General features: G+C 49.8%; 1 protein-coding gene across 1 annotated transcript in view; it reads left to right on the top strand.

The window, feature by feature from the left end:
* Positions 1-2,598: 2,598 nt before the first annotated feature.
* Positions 2,599-17,626, top strand: part of FGD1 (FYVE, RhoGEF and PH domain containing 1) — a 46,891-nt gene continuing 31,863 nt past the window's right edge. The window contains exon 1 of the mRNA XM_083718734.1: positions 2,599-3,122. Within this exon, the coding sequence (XP_083574860.1) occupies positions 2,993-3,122 (130 nt within the window). The 5' untranslated portion in view covers positions 2,599-2,992. The remainder of the gene's footprint in view (positions 3,123-17,626) is intronic.

The following is a 17,626-nucleotide window of genomic DNA, read 5'->3' as shown; positions in this document are numbered from 1 at the left end:
GGAGGAGAAGGACAGCTCTGTGCGGTAATTTAGGCTGAGTCCCGGTGACTTGTCCTGGCGAGCCTTGTATTTGGAGCTGGGCTTCATTAACAAGCGTTATGACCCAGCAACCTGGTCTTGGGTGGAGGTGCTAGTGGGCTGGGCTGGGTCCCAAGGGGTGAGGGATAAGGGATTCAGGCTCTCTCTAGCGCAGGGATTTTCCAACCTGAGGCCGCGTTCTCCCATGGGCAACCTCCTGCCAATGGTGGGTGCGGACAGAGGCAAGGAGTGGGTAGAGTCAGAGGCAAGAGTGGCAGCTTCTTCATGCCTTTGCACGGGAGGCAACATTCCAGCCACACAAAAGGAGATTTCTTACACCCCTCACCACCCTCCACCAGAAACTGTCAGAGTTCAAGGGCACATTCCAGACAGGCAAAGGTACTCAGAGAGGGCATGGAGGAAGGTGGGGGAGGCGCATGGCCCCCAGAGGGTGGGTCTGGCCAGATAAGAGAGGCCTGCAGAGCCTCCTTCGGCCCCCAGGGCTTGAGGTTCCCCACCCCTTGTTCTAGCCACGGATTCCCCTCACCGCCACCACCTCCTCTTTAGTGTCCAGTGTGGTGGGGCATCAGTGAGCTCAAAGGAGGGCTGAGGGAGCAAAGGGATCAGTGCAGTTCAGCAGTGGGGGGTAGGGAAACACAAGGGATAGCTGGGAGGGCAGGTGCAGCGGAAAAACTAGGCTTTATTCCACCCGGGTCAAAAACCCAGTTTGGCACCTCACCCATGTCCATTTGTGTACACACACACACAAGCTGGGATGCATGCGCATAGCCAGGATTTTTTTGGGGGGAGCAGCCAAAATTGTTGAGTTTTTTAAAGGAAATCCCCATAAATATGACATTGCTGGGGGCAGGCTTCTACTGGGGGGGGGGCAGAACCTCAGATAATTGAGTACTTTCAATGCTTTTCAATAATATTTGTGGATGGGGGGGGGGGCAACTGCCATGGTTTGGAGCCTCAATGGGGCTTCACCGGGGGCAAAAAAACTGGCTAGGCCCCCTGCCCCACAGCCCTGGGCAGGTGCAAGCAAACAGCAACAGATCTGCTACTGAATCGTTCTCGCTTTACAAAAATAGTCAGGAAAGGTGGCATTTGGCTTCCAAGGTAGCAAAATATATTTCACAGCTTGCCCAGAGGAGGTGAGGAGTTCTGAAAGGCTGGTTCCAAAGATTGCAACATGCAAGCAGTGCAGGCAGACTGGGCACCTCTGCTTTCAACACATTGGCATGGGATGAGCATCGCCGTCTTGCCCTGCCAGTGCACCTCCTGACTTAGCAAAAGCAGGGCTCTGTGCCTTTAAATCACTTAGATTGTCCACAGCTGCTGTGGTTTGCAAGCATATTATCTGAGAGGGCTCCCCCCCCCCATACATGGAGCAGAGTTAACAACTGTTTAGTTCTGTAAAGGGTTCAGGGATTGGGGGGGTGCTTTTTCTCTTTTGTTTGTTTTTGGCCTATATTTGTCCTTTATTCTTCCATCCAGAGAAGCCGGTTTGCTTTCAAAAGCAGCTAAAAAAAGGAAAGCGCAACTGAATTTGGCTACGAAGCCACAAAAATCCAGACCATGCTATTTTTATTATTATTAGTTTTAAAAAGTGGGATGGAGCCGCTTGAAGACAGTTCAGAGTTTACAGCGGACTTGGAACTCTTCTAAATTGTTAAATTTCCTTGGAAAACTTGAGAGCCAGAACTTGACTCTTGTGAAGGAAGCAGCTGAAATGTCTTGGAAAATAAACGTTTGCTGTCTGTTTGAACCTTACTAGAAAGAAAAGTTTGTGATACTATTAAAAATGTGTAACCACATGTGTAACATTTTTAATGTGGGGAGGGAGAGGGAGGGAGGGAACCAACTCTAAGGTTTCAGGGTTGACCAGGAAATCTAGAGATCTCTGAAACCACAAACTGGCTTCAAATGTTTTCTAAAAGGATTATTGTAGAGGGGGAGGGCAAGTCTTCAGGGGGCAGCGTGGTGCTGGAACTAGACGGACACCTTAAAGGCTAAGAAATCAGGGTTCAGGAAGAGGAGGGGGAATCAATATTTTTTCGGGGGGGGGGGGATACTTGATCCCTAAATGTGCAGTGCGTTTGAACGCAGAGAAAGATCAAAGGCTGACTTGAGACTTCCCCCAAACCGTGGAAACCTTCTTGGAGTGTAGGAGGGGGAAGAGAGAAAAACCTCAAAGCAAACTGACTTCAAAACGAGCTGATTTTTCAAACAACAGCTGTTAGTGGAACCCTCCCAAGTGCGAGGAAATAAATTGCCAACACCCCCTTTTTCCAGCCTTTTTTCTTTTTTTGTCAATATCCTGGAGAGAGGCGGAGGGGAGGGGAGAGAATCCTCCAGCCCAGGCAGCAAGAGCCAATCGACTTCCATGTCTGTGTGTGGCTGCTAACGAAATCCCACTTCAATCCAATTTTTTAAAACAAAAAAAGAAAGCGCACACACAAACACACACAGCCCAAGAAGAGGAGGGTTTGCAATCTCCTTGCAAGCAATCTGCTCTCAGCGCCTGGCGCTGCAGTACGAAAGAGCCAACCCACTGAGCAAAGGAGAGCAGAGGGAGGGGAGGAGGAGGAAGCGAAGGGGGAATGGGCGCAGACACTCCAACGTGGAAAAGCTTCCCAGCTCGCTTTCTGATACATTCCTGGCCAAGGCGATGCTTCTTGCAAGAGCTGCGCTGACTTGTTGCAAGGATCTGTCTTTGAGGGGGGGGGAACGCACGCGCGCAGCCAACCCAGCCTGGATCCATCGCTCGCTCTCCCCCACCCGCCTTCCCTTTCTTTGCTGGAGCGTGGATCTATTCGGTCGATTGAGCTGCATTCGGATCCACTCTCTTTTTCCTTGAAGGGGATCGGGCCGTTTGATGGGGACTCTCGGCAGCCTGGCGTTTGGGGGGCGGCCTCGGAGGGATTTTGGGGGGGACTGAGGGAGCGGGCGCGGGGGCTGCCGTGCGATCATGCAGCGGGCCAGCGTGATGGGGATGCCCTGCCCGGAACCCAGTGGATCTTATTCCCAGCAGTTCAAAGCCATGAGGTTTTCGTACCACATCGAGGCGGGAGCAGCGTCTTCTCCCCAGATTCGAGCCGGTAAGGGAGAAGGGATTGGGGGGCGGGGGGGGGGCGCCTCGTTTTCTGTCTTTGGCTGGGCAATGGGAGAGCCTTCGTTCTGCCGTCCTCGCTGGAGCGGAGGTGGATTTCTGGTTTCGGTTTGCACCTTGAGCAAGGGAAGTCGGGCGCAATGGTTAGATCAAAGAAGCGCTTGCGCCAGGAGCATCTGGCTCCGCATTCGGGGGAGTGGAGGCCAGTGGCCAGAGCAGTATGCCGAAATGGCAGTTTTCTCTCTAGGAAATGATGTGTGTGTTGTCTGGTGGGAATCTGGGGAGTGGTGCGCGCAAACGTAGTAGCTCGGGATAAAAGAGCTCTACCAAATGTGGATTAATATTTTTTTTTAAGTCCATAGTTTGCAACAGTTTTGGGTCACTGGAGGTGTTAAAAATGAGAATGGGCAATGGGCCTCTTTTCTTTCATCTGCACTCTCCTCCGAAATGTGCCTGGAGGTCCTGGAGCACAGGAGGAATTATGCTGCCAACTCTGTTGCTCTCTGCCCCGAAGAGCTTCCAGCGATAGTGCAGCCGCCCTCTCTTCTCTAGAGCTGCCTCTGCCCCCACCGCTCCTTTTCTCCCACACCTCTTGTAGTTGGCCCTGATTTTCTTTCAACCCTGCCATTTTGATTTCTTTTCCTTTGCAAATTCCCAAACCTGATAAAAGACCAAGAAGGCAGCTTTTGAAACAAAGAGGTATGCAGTTAAATTGCAGTGGGGGAGGTTCAGAAAAGGCAAGGGGGGAGGGTTGCAAGAGCATTAGTTTTGCAGCCTGCACTCTCATTCCTCCCCAAGCATCTCAGAGTCTTCTTGCTTTGCAAGACGTAAAAAGGTAAAAGTAAAGGACCCCTGACAGTTAAGTCCAGTCAGGAACGACTCTGGGGTGTCCCCCTCATCCTAGACCACACAATTTTCTACCCCTTTCTGTCCAGCTTGTTGCTTATAGCTCTTCTGCAAGACAGCTTGCCCCACTCTCAATATGATTGATAAAAGACTTGGCCTTCTTGAACTGCACCAGTGGAACTCCTTGCCACAAGCTCACACAAAGGCTTAGAGGAAATTTAACAGGATCAATACAGAAAAGATCAGCCATATCTCCTGACAACTCATACATTCATAGGTGGAATTCAGTTTGGAGCCAGGGTTTGGTGTCATTTTCTCTGGGTCTGATTTGCAAATTGTCTCCTGTCAAGATGTAAGTGTGAAATGTGCAAGGGGATGCGGGGGGGGGGGGAGAGATGTGTGTGTCTCTTTCCTCTTCTTTCTCTCCCCCACCCCCTTCCCACTGTGAAGAATCTCACACAAGAGACAGAAGCATTTGAGTCACCCTTACAAGTTTGGTATTATTAGAAACATTCTGAGGCCTGAGAAAGGCGATTGGGGAGGGGGGATTATTACAAAAAATAGGAAGAATTAGCGTTCCTTGAAATGAGGCTGAAGAACTGGGTCTCTGTCCTCAGCATCCACACCAGCCTTTGGGTACTAGGTCTGGCTCTTCAGAAATGCCAGCTATTACATTGCCAATTTCCTTAATGGCTTTGGGCATCACTCTTTCAGAGGAAGGTGGGGCTTCCCAGTAGCTAGAGCAGGTTGCCCTGGGGGCTGGATAATGGTCTCCTGGCCTTTGCTGTAATGGGGGTGGGTGGGGGAATGAAATGTAACAGTGGATTCTTTTCTGTGACCCCAGACGCAGGGCAAGCCCTTCCCTTCCCCACCCCTTTCCTTTGTTGAATCAGACTTGGGTAAGCTTTGTGTTGTTTCCCCCCCTTTTTTTTTGCTTTGTGCCTGAGGCCAGAGTGGGACTCCAGTAGTCTTGGGTGCTGCCACAGTGTAGCGAAACTATACAGACACAAGCCTTTCATGTGTACAACCCATTCAGTTTTTTGAAGCACTGTTTCCTCTTCCCTCCCCAACCAATTATTTTGCTTTGTTAACTAATCCAGCGACAGGAGTTTACTTGTGTGCATTTATCATTGTTATTGCAGTGGCACCTGTACATCATCTTCTCCTCCCTGCTTGTTTCCCCTTTAAAATGTGATTTATCTGCTAGGCTATACTGCCCTCTCTGTTCTGGGGAGAGAACCCAGGAATCCTAGCTCCCAGCCTTCCCTTCTCTAATCCCCTGGACTCGCCCACTGCTCCCTTGAGCAAAAGGTGGGAAACAAGCAATAAGGCAAAACTGAAAAGATGGTCTTTCTGGCTTGCCTTCATGGTCCAGGCCTGGGTTGTTGGGTGGCAATGCCATGAAGAGGTATAACAGGGGTGTGAATAAAGGGAGTGAAGGTTTGTGCTGGGGAGGTGTGAGCCACTTCTGGTTTGCTTTGTTTTTCTTTTCTTATGCCTGGCTGTCTAGCACTGTATTTTACACTCCTACAGCACGCAGGAAGGCTAAAGAAACTCAGACGGGTCTGAACACTCCAGCTGGAAACCTGGCTATTCTTAAAGACAGTGCCTGTGTGTGTGTGTGTGAGAGAGAGAGTTGTGCTTCCATCTTGCAATCCAGATTTTCATCCACAAAGGAAGCCTTGGTTTGTTGCTTCCAATCGGAGTTGGCTGACTTGCGCTGCTTGCAGTGGCGTAGCGTGGGGGGTGCAGGGGGGGCCGGCCACACCGGGCGCAACATCTGGGGGTTGGGGTTAGGGTTAGGGGACGCAAATCCACGGGTTAGGGGGCGCAAATTACTTCCCTTGCCCCGGGTGCTGACAACCCACGCTACGCCACTGGCTGCTTGAAAACAAAATGCTGTGCTTGAAGAGAAGCCTCTTGGAGATCCTGGCTTCTTTTAGGCAATAGCAGAACCTAGTACAGTGGTACCTTGGATTAAGTACTTAATTCGTTCCGGAGGTCCGTTCTTAACCTGAAACTGTTCTTAATCTGAAGCACCACTTTGGCTAATGGGGCCTCCTGCTGCCGCTGTGCCACCAGAGCACGATTTCTGTTCTCATCCTGAAGCAAAGTTCTTAACCAGAGGTACTATTTCTGGGTTAGCGGAGTCTGTAACCTGAAGCGTCTGTAACCTGAGGTACCACTGTAGTTGTGCATACAGTCTCTCTCTCTCTCTCTCCTTTGGGCTCCCTTCCCTAGCTCTCTTCAGCCTGAGAGGTCGGAGCAGAAGGATACAGGAGCTGACTCTGGGGTTTTGAGAAGGGACAGGAATCCTGTGGTTGGAGGAGGAGGAGGAGGGCTGGGCGACTGGAGCCTGGAAGTGAAGTGGCAGGATTTAGGACTGGGGGATCAGATGTGTTAAAACATAATGTTTAGGTGCTCTTTACCCCAGTGTGCTGTGGTTGCAGGAGAAACTTGAGCTCGCTGGGACCAGGTGCTGTCCATCCTTGTCTCCTGCCTGCTTATTCCACCCCTAGGAACGGTTCTGCTCTCCCTCCCCCATCTTCCTTCATTACAAAGCCTCAAGGAACGCTGCTGGGTTGACATAAAAGCAAAGCCACATCCTGGCTCCAGGGAAAGCCGCAGGGGGACTATCTGGGGGACAGAGAGCCCTGCTCAGGATGGGGAGAAGAAGGCCCGGCCCCTCTAACCCCTGCTGTGGTCCAGGGAGACTGGGAGCCAGGCCTCTTTGGCTCTGGGACAGGGGAGCACAGTGGTTCTAGAAAAGAGCACAGCCTGCAGTTGCAGTGAGTCAAAGGAAACCAAGATTCAGGTTAGCTTAACTCAGCACTTCATTTGTCAGTGCTTTCTCTTTTGAGCAACTGTATTAATGGGTGGGGGGAGCCATGGGAAAGGACCCCAGGAAAGGGAGCACAAAGCTAAAGGCAGGGCTGTTGACTTTATAAAGAATTTTGTGTTTGTGACAACAACTATCATGCCAATTTATTTAAATCAGTATGCCTATTGCAAAACCTCCATGTGCCTTTTGATATATTTAAAGAAGTGTGAGGTCACTTACCATTTCAGAAAATGGGCAAGGCTGCACTCCTATGGACGCTTGCCTGGGAATTTACAGAATTACTTATTTCTGATTATACGTGAGTTGGGTTTTGCTGCAAAGCTTACTGTTTGTTGTTAGCAACAAAGGTCATACAGTGGTACCTCTGGTTACATACGCTTCAGGTTACAGATGCTTCAGGTTACAGACTCCGCTAACCCATAAATAGTACCTCGGGTTAAGAATTTTGCTTCAGGATGAGAACAGAAATCGTTCTCCGGCGGTGCGGCGGCAGCAGGAGACCCCATTAGCTAAAGTGGTGCTTCAGGTTAAGAACAGTTTCAAGTTAAGAACAGACCTCCAGAACGAATTAAGCTCTTATCCCAAGCTACCACTGTATTTCGTATTGTTTTTCTCTTTTATTACAGTAATGGACCACACTCAAAAGAACCTTGACAAACAAACAAGAGAGTCCTCACTGGATTGTCCCACAGATTAATCCATGGACTTTGATTCTTGCCTTGCAGCCTTGTTGGGGGGGGGGCAAACTCTTTGAAGTGTCCTCTCACTTCTCTAGCAATGTCTAATTGACATGGGCAGGTCCTAGACTGTGTTACTGGTAGGTGCAGGCTGGGAACTCATGTTTTGTCTCCTGTTCTATTTGAGCCTCAAAACATGGGGCAGGGATTCATGCTTCCCTCTCCAACTGCTGCATGGTGACATAACTAAAAGAGGATTATGGAGAAAATTAGGATTTGGAACTAGGGAACTATGGGGGTCAAATTTGGGAGAGTGAAGCACAGGGCCCATCATGAGGCTGCTGCAGAGGTAAAATGAGTGGTTTCACTATACGAAGAGGTTTTCTGCATCACTAGGGGTGGCAGAAAGGGTGGCGCTGTGGGTTAAACCACAGAGCCTAGGACTTGCCGATCAGAAGGTCAGCGATTCAAATCCCCGCGATGGGGTGAGCTCCTGTTGCTCGGTCCCTGCTCCTGCCCACCTAGCAGTTCGACAGCACGTCAAAGTGCAAGTAGATAAATAGGTACCGCTCTGGCGGGAAGGTAAACAGCGTTTCCATGCGCTGCTCTGGTTCGCCAGAAGTGGCTTAGTCCTGCTGGCCACATGACCCGGAAGCTGTACACCGGCTCCCTCGGCCAATAAAGCGAGATGAGCGCTGCAACCCCAGAGTCGGCCATGACTGGACCTAATGGTCAGGGGTCCCTTTACCTTTAAGGGTGGCAGAATTGGAACCAGGCATATTGGACCTGTGGAGCTTACTCTGGTGGGAAGTTCTCCCATGCAACCCTCGGAAATGAATCAAGGCTCAGCAGGGCTTGCATAGGAGAACTGGCTTCCAGCTGGACTGTGCCTCAGTGTTGGCTAGTGAGAAAGGGTCTTCTTCTGCCGTGGGCATGGAAACGTCTTGAGGCCGTGTCTGGGGCAGCAGAGACCCCTCTGGTCCAAAACCAGGGGCACCTCTGGAAGATTCCTGCTCTCTTTCCTTGCTTGCAGTCTTACTGAGCCGGCCCCACCATTTTTTTCCATCCATCTGGGTGAGAAGAGCTATCTTTAGAAAGGGGCCGGGCCGGGGAGCTCTGGGCCTGTAGTTCACTGTGTCAGCAACAGCTGCCAGGCTCTGCGCGGGGAGGGGAAGCCTGGGCCTGAGATGGGAAAGGGCTCTCGGATGGGAGGGGAAGGGCGTTGAGGGCCGTATGCTAACAACCGGATCCCAAGACTTGCTGTGCCAGCAAGTAAAATAATTTAGGATGGGGCGTACGAACCGCTGTGCCAACGCTGCGTCATTGTGACATTCCACTGGCGCTGCTGGGACCGCTGTCTTGTCGCTCGATGCTGTTGCCAAGGTTTGGGGGGGAGGAGTTTGCCCAGGTGTGACCCCTACCCTTTCCAAATGCATTCTATTGGATTATTAGCGTGAGCCCAAAGGAAGTGCTTCTTAACAAAAGTCATATTTAACTATACAGCGTCAGACAATTTTAATCATTAACATGTCCCAGAGTCTGTTCTGTCAGGGTATATATGCAAATAAGTACAGGGCCGGTGCCTGCATCCTCAGGCAGCTGCCAGGAACCTTTAAGCCGCTACTTAAGTTCCCCACTTAAATTTGGGGGGGCATTGTGAGTAATGTATGTGGTGCATGGCCCCATATTGCCATGTAAGCCTGTGTGCAGGGGTCTGTGCACACATGCAAAGGTATGGCAGATGTCTTTAAAGCAGGCATAGGCAAACTCGGCCCTCCAGCTGGAGTGAACTTTCTGATGAAAGGAGCTGCTCAGAAATAGGACAGACAGTCTCAGAAGATTGTAGGCCAGGCACCCCCAAACTCGGCCCTCCAGTTGTGTTGGGACTACAACTCCCATCATCCTTAGCTAACAGGACCAGTGGTCAGGGATGATGGGAATTGTAGTCTTAAAAAACATCTGGAGGGCCAAGTTTGCCTATGCCTGCTTTGAAGGCTGGAGAAGGCTCCAGTTATGTGCATTGTGCCCTCCAAACCCTGCAATGAAAAAACCCAAATTGTTTAGCCAGAAGAAATCATGCTGATGAAGAAGATTCACATGCATAATAAATATTATTTAATTGGGACCTAAAAATAGCTTGGTGCCGCAAGAGTGAAATCAAAAGACAAGCCCTGCCCATAGCTCTGCAGTTTGCAAATACATGATGAAGGGAAAACAGGAACTAATTGGGGGTGGGTGGACACATTAGAACGATTGCTTGTGCATAATTGTTTCCAAGGTGGAAGTTAAAATACTTCAGATATTCTAGGGGAAGGACTAGTCCTTTTTTAAAAAAGCAAAAATTAAAAATTGTCCACGTTTCACACAGCTCACTTTGACATACGGCCCTCAGAGAGTTGAGCATGGGTCATTATGGCCCTCCAGAAATGTTAGCCATCCTTGGACTAGACAAATGGAAGGAGCGCATGATGTGAGCTGGTGGGAGATGATCTTTAGGGAAAGGAACTAGCAACCATGGGAGGAAGAGTAAGAAGTTACGCAGCTCCCACCAGTCAGTCCTTTAGTTCTCACTCTCAACTGAGATGAAGCCCTGGGAAGAGGAATTCTATACTCCACCACTATGTGGGCAGAACAGCTCTTATCTCTAGTCCATGCTCAGCCCGCTCCAAGAGGAAACGTTTTGACAGTAAGAGCTGTTTGACAGTGGAGCGGTCTCCCTCAGGAGGTGGTGGACTCTCCTTGAGGTGGTGGACTCTCCTTCCTAGGAGGTTTCTAAGCAGAAGTGGGATGGCCATCTGTCATGGAAGCTCTAGCTGAGATTCCTGCATTGCTAAGGGGTTGGACTCTTGAGGTCCCTTCCAACGCTATGATTGTATGGTAAAGGGTTAAACACAGTTAAAAGAAATGTTTTTTTTTTTTCAATTCTGCAAAACTCCAGTCCTACTCTTTGGCAATGCTGCCATTGCCTGCCAATCCCACATTGCCCATAATGGAAGGAACTGGCCCATGCTGGTCAACCTGGGGATGTGTCCACAGTGATACCACGTCCCCTTAGCGCACGAAGCAATGCCACGGTGGCCGCAGATGATGAACCCCAGTAGCACAGGCAGCTAGTGTGCAGCTTCCAAAAGACTTCAGGTGCCCTGCAGGGTGGGATCCTAAGTCTCACATACCACTGTGCCTACAAGTGTGCAGACTCAAGGACCCAGCCAGTCTCCCACCTGTGCAGCCCATGGGACCGTCTCTCCTCCAGCAGTTTGGCTGAGAAGCCAGTCTTGCTTACCAGCACCCAACACGGCTACTCACCCCTTCATACACTCCATCAGAAGCACCCCTTGGCATACTCTCAGAGGCCGACCCCCACAACCAGAGACAGCAAATGCAGTACAGTGGTACCTCAGGTTAAGAACTTAATTCGTTCTGGAGGTCCATTCTTAACTGAAACTGTTCTTAACCTGAGGTACCACTTTAGCTAATGGGGCCTCCTGCCGCCGCCGCACGATTTCTGTTCTCACCCTGAAGCAAAGTTCTTAACCCAAGGTACTATTTCTGGGTTAGTGGAGTCTGTAACCTGAAGCGTATGTAACCTGAAGCATCTGTAACCTGAAGTACCACTGTATTCGTTTCCCTACCTCCAAGGGTCCCATCCTGATGCCATTTACCACAAGTCTGAAGGAGAGGGAACTCTGCTCACTAACCCATGCCAAATACAGAAACAATATGTGGAGTATTGATGGTGATCTTTACTGAACGGCACCAGCAGCGATGGAGTGTAACCCACAAAGACTGCCAACCAGTCACCTGGGCTGGGCTCTTGCGCTGGTTGGCAGTGCTACAGAGGAGCAGTTGGAAAGACAGTGCTCATGGCTGTGGTAATAGGTTGGGTCTTGGTCTGCACAAAACGTGGTGTGGGGTGGCTGTGCTTGTGGGAGCAAGGGGTGATATGGAGAGAGCAGTTCATAGTCCCTGCACCTGGATGCAGGTAGAAGAGTGACAAGTGTTGCCTGTGTGCTCAGTCAGTGCTCACAATAGCAGCGTACCTGGTCTGGGGCTTCTGCCAAATCCTAAAGCCCCCTCAACTGGTGCAACTCCAATATAGGATTGTGGCATACTCCGTTCCTCTCCTATGTTTTCCCTCCTCTCTGTGGTTCTGCCCCCTCACCCCCAATCTGGGTTGTAAGCTCTTCAGGGCAGAAGCCTGCTGATATTACTCCAAAAATGTGCAGATGTCCATTAAAGCAGCCTTGTTACTTGACCTGTGTATCCTCAGGATTGCACCAGCCACTTCTTGCGTCTCTTGGAGGTGTGATCAGGAATAGCAGTTCCTGAAATGTGGGGCTCCTGTTGTGTAATAACTGAAGGTGTGGGCAAGGGGGAGAGAGAGCACCCGGTAACAATATGATAATCTTTATTGTCATTGTCCTATACAGAACAATGAAATTGAAAAAATATACATCAGACATTCAAAAACCCACACGCCTGCTATTCCAGCTATCCCAGCCTGGTTAGCCCCTAAAAACTCTGATACCCTATAACTGAATAAGTGGTACCTCTGGTTACGTACTTAATTCGTTCCGGAGGTCCGTTCTTAACCTGAAACTGTTCTTAACCTGAAGCACCAGTTTAGCTAATGGGGCCTCCCGCCGCCGCACTGCTGGAGGACGATTTCTGTTCTGAAGCAAAGTTCTTAACCCAAGGTAATATTTCTGGGTTAGCGGAGTCTGTAACCTGAAGCGTATGTAACCTGAAGCGTATGTAACTCGAGGTACCACTGTACAATATACTCACATAAAGACTACCTTAAACTGCGTTTTAAACCATTTGGATAGAAACTGATAAGGCCAGAAATAGGGCCTGCTCAAAATGCCAGGCCAGCGCTCCTGAAGTTCAGTCAACTAAGAAGCTGGCAATCCTGCAGTTTCTTAACTGCTCCTGTTTTTCCAGCCTCCGCCTCCGGCCTTTGATGACACTCCCCGCCCCCTTCTTCCTCTTCTGTGAAACGCAAAGGGTTAACCCCCCCCAACAGTCCAACAGAGCAGGGTGAGGGCAGGATACATCCTGCTGCACCACCCACATTTGGCTTCTCTTCCCTCCCTCCAACTTTCCCCCCTCTTGCAGAACCCTTAATATGTTCCATATGGGCCCATCATGTGCACAGAGGCTTCCAATGGCCCTGGGGCTGGAGCTGTTGGTGGAATGGACACCCTGAATTCTGAATCACACCGAAGTCTCCTTCCAGCCCCTATGCAGGGTTTCTTCTTTTGAGTTGGCCTTCCCTGTGCAAGGGAGGGGGGTATAATAAAGCTGATACGGATCTCTGTTTACCCCCACCACACACTGCTTATACTGGACATATTCCCAGGTTGTTTTTATGCGCTCAGATTCTATTTAGTATTTTGTCTGGAGATGGAACGCTGGGGGTCGGCACGTACTCAAAACTTGTTTTGGGGTGGGGACTTCTGGAAAACCTTCCGAATGGCCACCACTCCTTGCCAGACTTGGTGGGCTTGCCTGCTTCTAAACTTTTTTGGAAAGATCTGCTTTCCTTTCACCAGAACCGAGGACATGCATGCTGTATTCTGCGGAGTGGATGCTCAACAGACATACTGCCATCATGCCTCTGGTTCTTGCTTGGAATTGGTGCCCTGTAATTTTTACAAGCAGGTCTTTAATTTGCTGCAAGCTGGACACAGTTTGAGAGCGAGAAAGACAAGCTTGTAGGGTGGAGTCAGGAGGTAGACTGCAACCAGCTCAGATTTTTAAGCAAAGGAGGAGATTGCCAAGGCCTGATGCTGAGTGTTGAAAAAAGCCCCCCTAACCCTCTTTATTTCTGAGCCAGCTAAACACTTTCCTCTGGGTCCTGGATTGCCTTCCTTTCTGGCTAATCGTGGCAGTAATTTGTGTGGTTTTTCAGTGCCAGTGATGGGTTTAGAAAATAGATAAGCAACAGCTTTGTAACATCAGGCGTGGACATTTACAGGGTTGTCATGCAGAGGTTGTCAGGTAGGCTCTGTTGGCAGGGCTGGGCGGGGGATAGATTCTGTCAGGTTGGACCTGCACATTCTAATTCAGTTAATGCGGATTATTTATTTCTTAAGCAGAAGTGCAGTTAGATAAGTTTAGGTTCTGCATTTAATGGTTTTAAAGGGTCTTCCTCTTGATGATAATGTGCATTACAGGCAACTCCCAATTTAGATGGAGGTTACGTTTCAAGGCACCACGTGTTTAAATGAATTCGCATGTATTTGAAACACCGTTGAAAAAGCCTGCAAATGCCCCGTTCTACCCCTTTTTGCAATGCTTTTGGGTTTGGTGTGATGAGGGCATGTGCGGTCACACACTTTGGACGGGCCTAAAATGGTTGCTGCCTCTACTTCACTTCAAGATACAGTGGTACCTTGGGTTAAGAACTTAATTCGTTCCGGAGGTTCGTTCTTAATATGAAACTGTTCTTAACCTGAAGCACCACTTTAGCTAATGGGGCCTCCTGCTGCCGCTGCGCTGCCACCGCACGATTTCTGTTCTCATCCTGAAGCAAAGTTCTTAACCTGAGGTACTATTTCTGGGTTAGCAGAGTCTGTAACCTGAAGCATCTGTAACCTGAAGCGTATGTAACCCGAGGTACCACTGCACTGGCTGTGTGTACAACCAAACTTTTAAAGTACAGTATATTGCTCCCCTCAAAGAATCCTGGGAATGGTAGTTAATTCTTCACAGAGCTAGAAATCCTAGCACCCTTAATAAACTACAGTTCCCAAGGTTCTTGGTGGTGGTAAGAAATGTGCATGAAATGTGTGCTGTGCGCACAGCCATGTAAAGGCAGCCTTGCTGCTCATCCTGGTGGGTGGGACTCTGGACGCACTCTGCCCTGATAGCAACATTGCCCTCAAGACTCTCCTCTTATACTTTCTGGAAGGTTCTGTAGTGGACCCCCACCCCGTTTTATTGCAGGCTTATGGATGGTGTGTAGGAGTTCTAATCCATGTTAGCAACTGGGGTGTTGATTACGGTATGTTCCCTCCCGGAGGATGAAGACACGGCTTTATGCAAGTGGTGAATCAGAGAGAACAGAAAGGGTGTGTGAGTCAATGAGTCCCTTCGTAAATAAAATGCATATATATCTCAGTGCTTAATTTCTGCAGGAGAAAAGGGGCTCTGAGGGGCAAACCTGCTTTGAACCAGTTTTCCTTAATCCTAAGAGTTTGGGGACAGGTGCTAGTCATTCTGACAAGGGCAAAGCAGCTAAGCTTCCTTTATTATTACTAACAAATCTCCCAGGACTGGTACTGAAATCAGAACTGAAGGTTGAACATGTGGCCCAATCGCCTTCTCAGTCCGGCCCACGGACAGTCCAGAAATCAGCATATTTTTACATGAGTAGAATGTGTCCTATTATTTAAAATGCATCTCTGGGTTATTTGTGGGGCATAGGAATTCGTTCATTCCCCCCCCCAAAAAAAATAGTCCGGCCCCCCACATGATCTGAGGGACGGTCCCATGGCTGAAAAAGGTTGCTGACCCCTGCTATTCCCACAATCCTTGTTCCTGTCTAGCCATAGTCCCTCCTTCATCTTCCTGCCAACACTGCAGGCCCCATCCCACACACCTCAACCTATGACTGTGCTCTGCCTTAACTGTTTTAAGTCAGGTCTGTAGCGCATTTGCTTCCTGCCCCAGTCTGGCTGGCAGAAAGACGGAGGGTGTGCATTATGGTGCCACCCCACTGACGGAAACAGTGGGGCACAAAGTTAATTGACCCCGGGAATGCCAGAGTGAAAGCCAGGAAAAACAGTAGGAGAGACTGCAAAGGATGTTCTCTTCACAGGTTTCTTCAAATACTCCCACTAAGGAGCACTGCTATGTGTGTGTGCATATAAAGGTAGACTTGGAGCTGTTTTGTCCCCCCACTGTGATTGCTGCAATTTGTGGGAAGGGATTAATTCGTCAAGGGGGGGGGGGCGGCGCTGGGAACCTGCTTTCACCAGCAAAGGCTGCGATTTGCATTTTTATTTTACCCAGAATCCTTTGTGTGGCAGGGTTTCGCTCTTTTCCTCTCCCCCACCCCCCGCAGGTGACAGCCTTATGTAGGTGACTCCTGGACAGATTTGACACAAATACTGCCAGACACAAGTGGCCTTGGATTGGCAGCGAGGCTGTCTGCTTCTGAGAAGCCTGGAAGCCTTTGCAGCCCTAGAGAGGCTGGGAATGGCACTTCTGTCAAGTCCATCTCTCCATGGGAAACATTAAAGATACTACAAAAGGGTTTCTTTCACACACACACACACACACACACACACACACACACACACACGGGCTTAATGATTTTTAAAAGCCCTTCCAGCCTCCAGTTTTGTTAATGGAAAACGGAGCTTTAATTGTGTTCCAAGCACTTTCGTACATAAGTGGTCTGAGGGATTTTCCTCGCGACCCCCGATGACCCCCCTCCCTCTGTGCAGGCTTCTGGGTTCTCTTGACACCCCCCACCTCCATATCTCAGTCCCCACCTTTGCCTTATCCATATCAGTGTCTAATCCCTGCTTTGAGACTCATTAATCCATTTGACCCAGCCTGGCTTGCATTACAGGGGTGGGCTGTGAGTTGGGGGGGAGGATCTTTAAAGCCCTGTGGGACCTGCAAGCAGAGCCTCAGGCAGGAATAGCAGTGGGGGGGTTGGTGGGGGTCGGGACCCTGATGCAGAAGGGACCCCTTTGCCATCTGTTCCTTTCACTCCACAGTGCAGATGGTGTCAGCACATTTGCGGAACAGGTAACCCCCTGGGGAATAGAGAGCTTGATGGGTTTTCTCTTTCCGTGGGGCAAGGGGAGAGTAGGAAGGGGCGTGGATTTGCCATTTGGCTCTTGACCAGCTGCCCCACATCGACAGAGCTCAGATTTGTGTGGAAAGAACATGGCGACTTTCTCCTTCCCTCCGCTCCCTGCTAACAGTTCTTAACTTTCATTATTATATAGCCCGGTCAGTGCCCATGTCACTTTACATAGAGAGGAATGGAAGGTCTCTGTCCCCAAGGAGCTTACATCCTAAATTTTGAAAGTGGAAGAGAGAACAAAAGGAGAGTTGTGGGTAACGAAGGATTGGCTTAGGATGACTTAGAGCAATGCAGTTAGATCAGATATGTCCAAAGTCTGTTTTGGGGGCCTAATTTGGCCCGTCGGTCGGTTCAATCCGGCCCCCATGGCAGTTTATTTCCTGGGGGTAAAATCCTAAAAAAACCTGAACAACCAAAAGCTCAACAATTTCAATCCTAAAAAAAAGGTCAACAACTTTGGTTGGCCCTTCGGTCGGCCCTCATAGCCCTTCACTTCATCAAATCTGTCCATCTTTGAAGTTTGGACACCACTGAGTTAGATGGATTTAAGCGTCAGTTGGGGATAAAGGCCAAAGCCTGCTTAGAATACCTGTTTTCTTCTTGGAAACCTTCCTGCTCCCCTCCTTGGTGCATGGAGCAGAGTGTAGTTACTCAGCTGCCTGCGCAAGGCACTCACCTTGGGCTGCTCCAGAAGTCAGTGAACTCTGCAGCTGAGGCTAAGCCCTACTGAACCCGGGCTCAGATGGCACCCTGCCCCTCCTAGAAGGTACATGGAGCAGCCTGGAGGCTCACTCCTGACTCTGGTGCGGCAGGTAGGCAGGCTCCGGAAGTGCAGCAGGCGAGTCAGAGCTGGCAGGGCTGAGCCCTACAGGTGAGGTCACTGGCCGGGTTAAGGTGGAAGCAGGAACTTTGGGAGCAGGGAGGGAAGGCTCTGTTCTGCCTGTAAGCTCTTTTATCTGTGCGTACAGCTACAGATTGCGTGGAAGGGCAAAGCACACGTGAAAGGGGGTTGCATTTAGAATCATGTCAGGTGCCGTTAAACACTGGAACTCTTTCCCATGGGTTGCTAAAAAGTGCTGCATCTTCGTTTAGCTAGATTCTGCAGCGATTGGTCCATTAATGGCTGGAAATGGCTCCAGCGCAGGGGAGGGACTGATCATACTGTGTGAGGAAAGCCTGAACTTGGGAGGGTTTGTTATATGCTGAAGGAAACCTGTGAAAGGGCATTACGGAGATGATGGTTTTCCGATCTGTGGGTGACAACTGTGATAGTCCCAAGAAAAATTGCTTTAATAGGTCCC

Source organism: Podarcis gaigeae (assembly GCF_964106915.1).
Source record: "Podarcis gaigeae genome assembly, chromosome: 17".
Classification (NCBI taxonomy): Eukaryota; Metazoa; Chordata; class Lepidosauria; order Squamata; family Lacertidae; genus Podarcis; species Podarcis gaigeae.
This window is presented reverse-complemented; position numbering and strand designations above follow the sequence as displayed.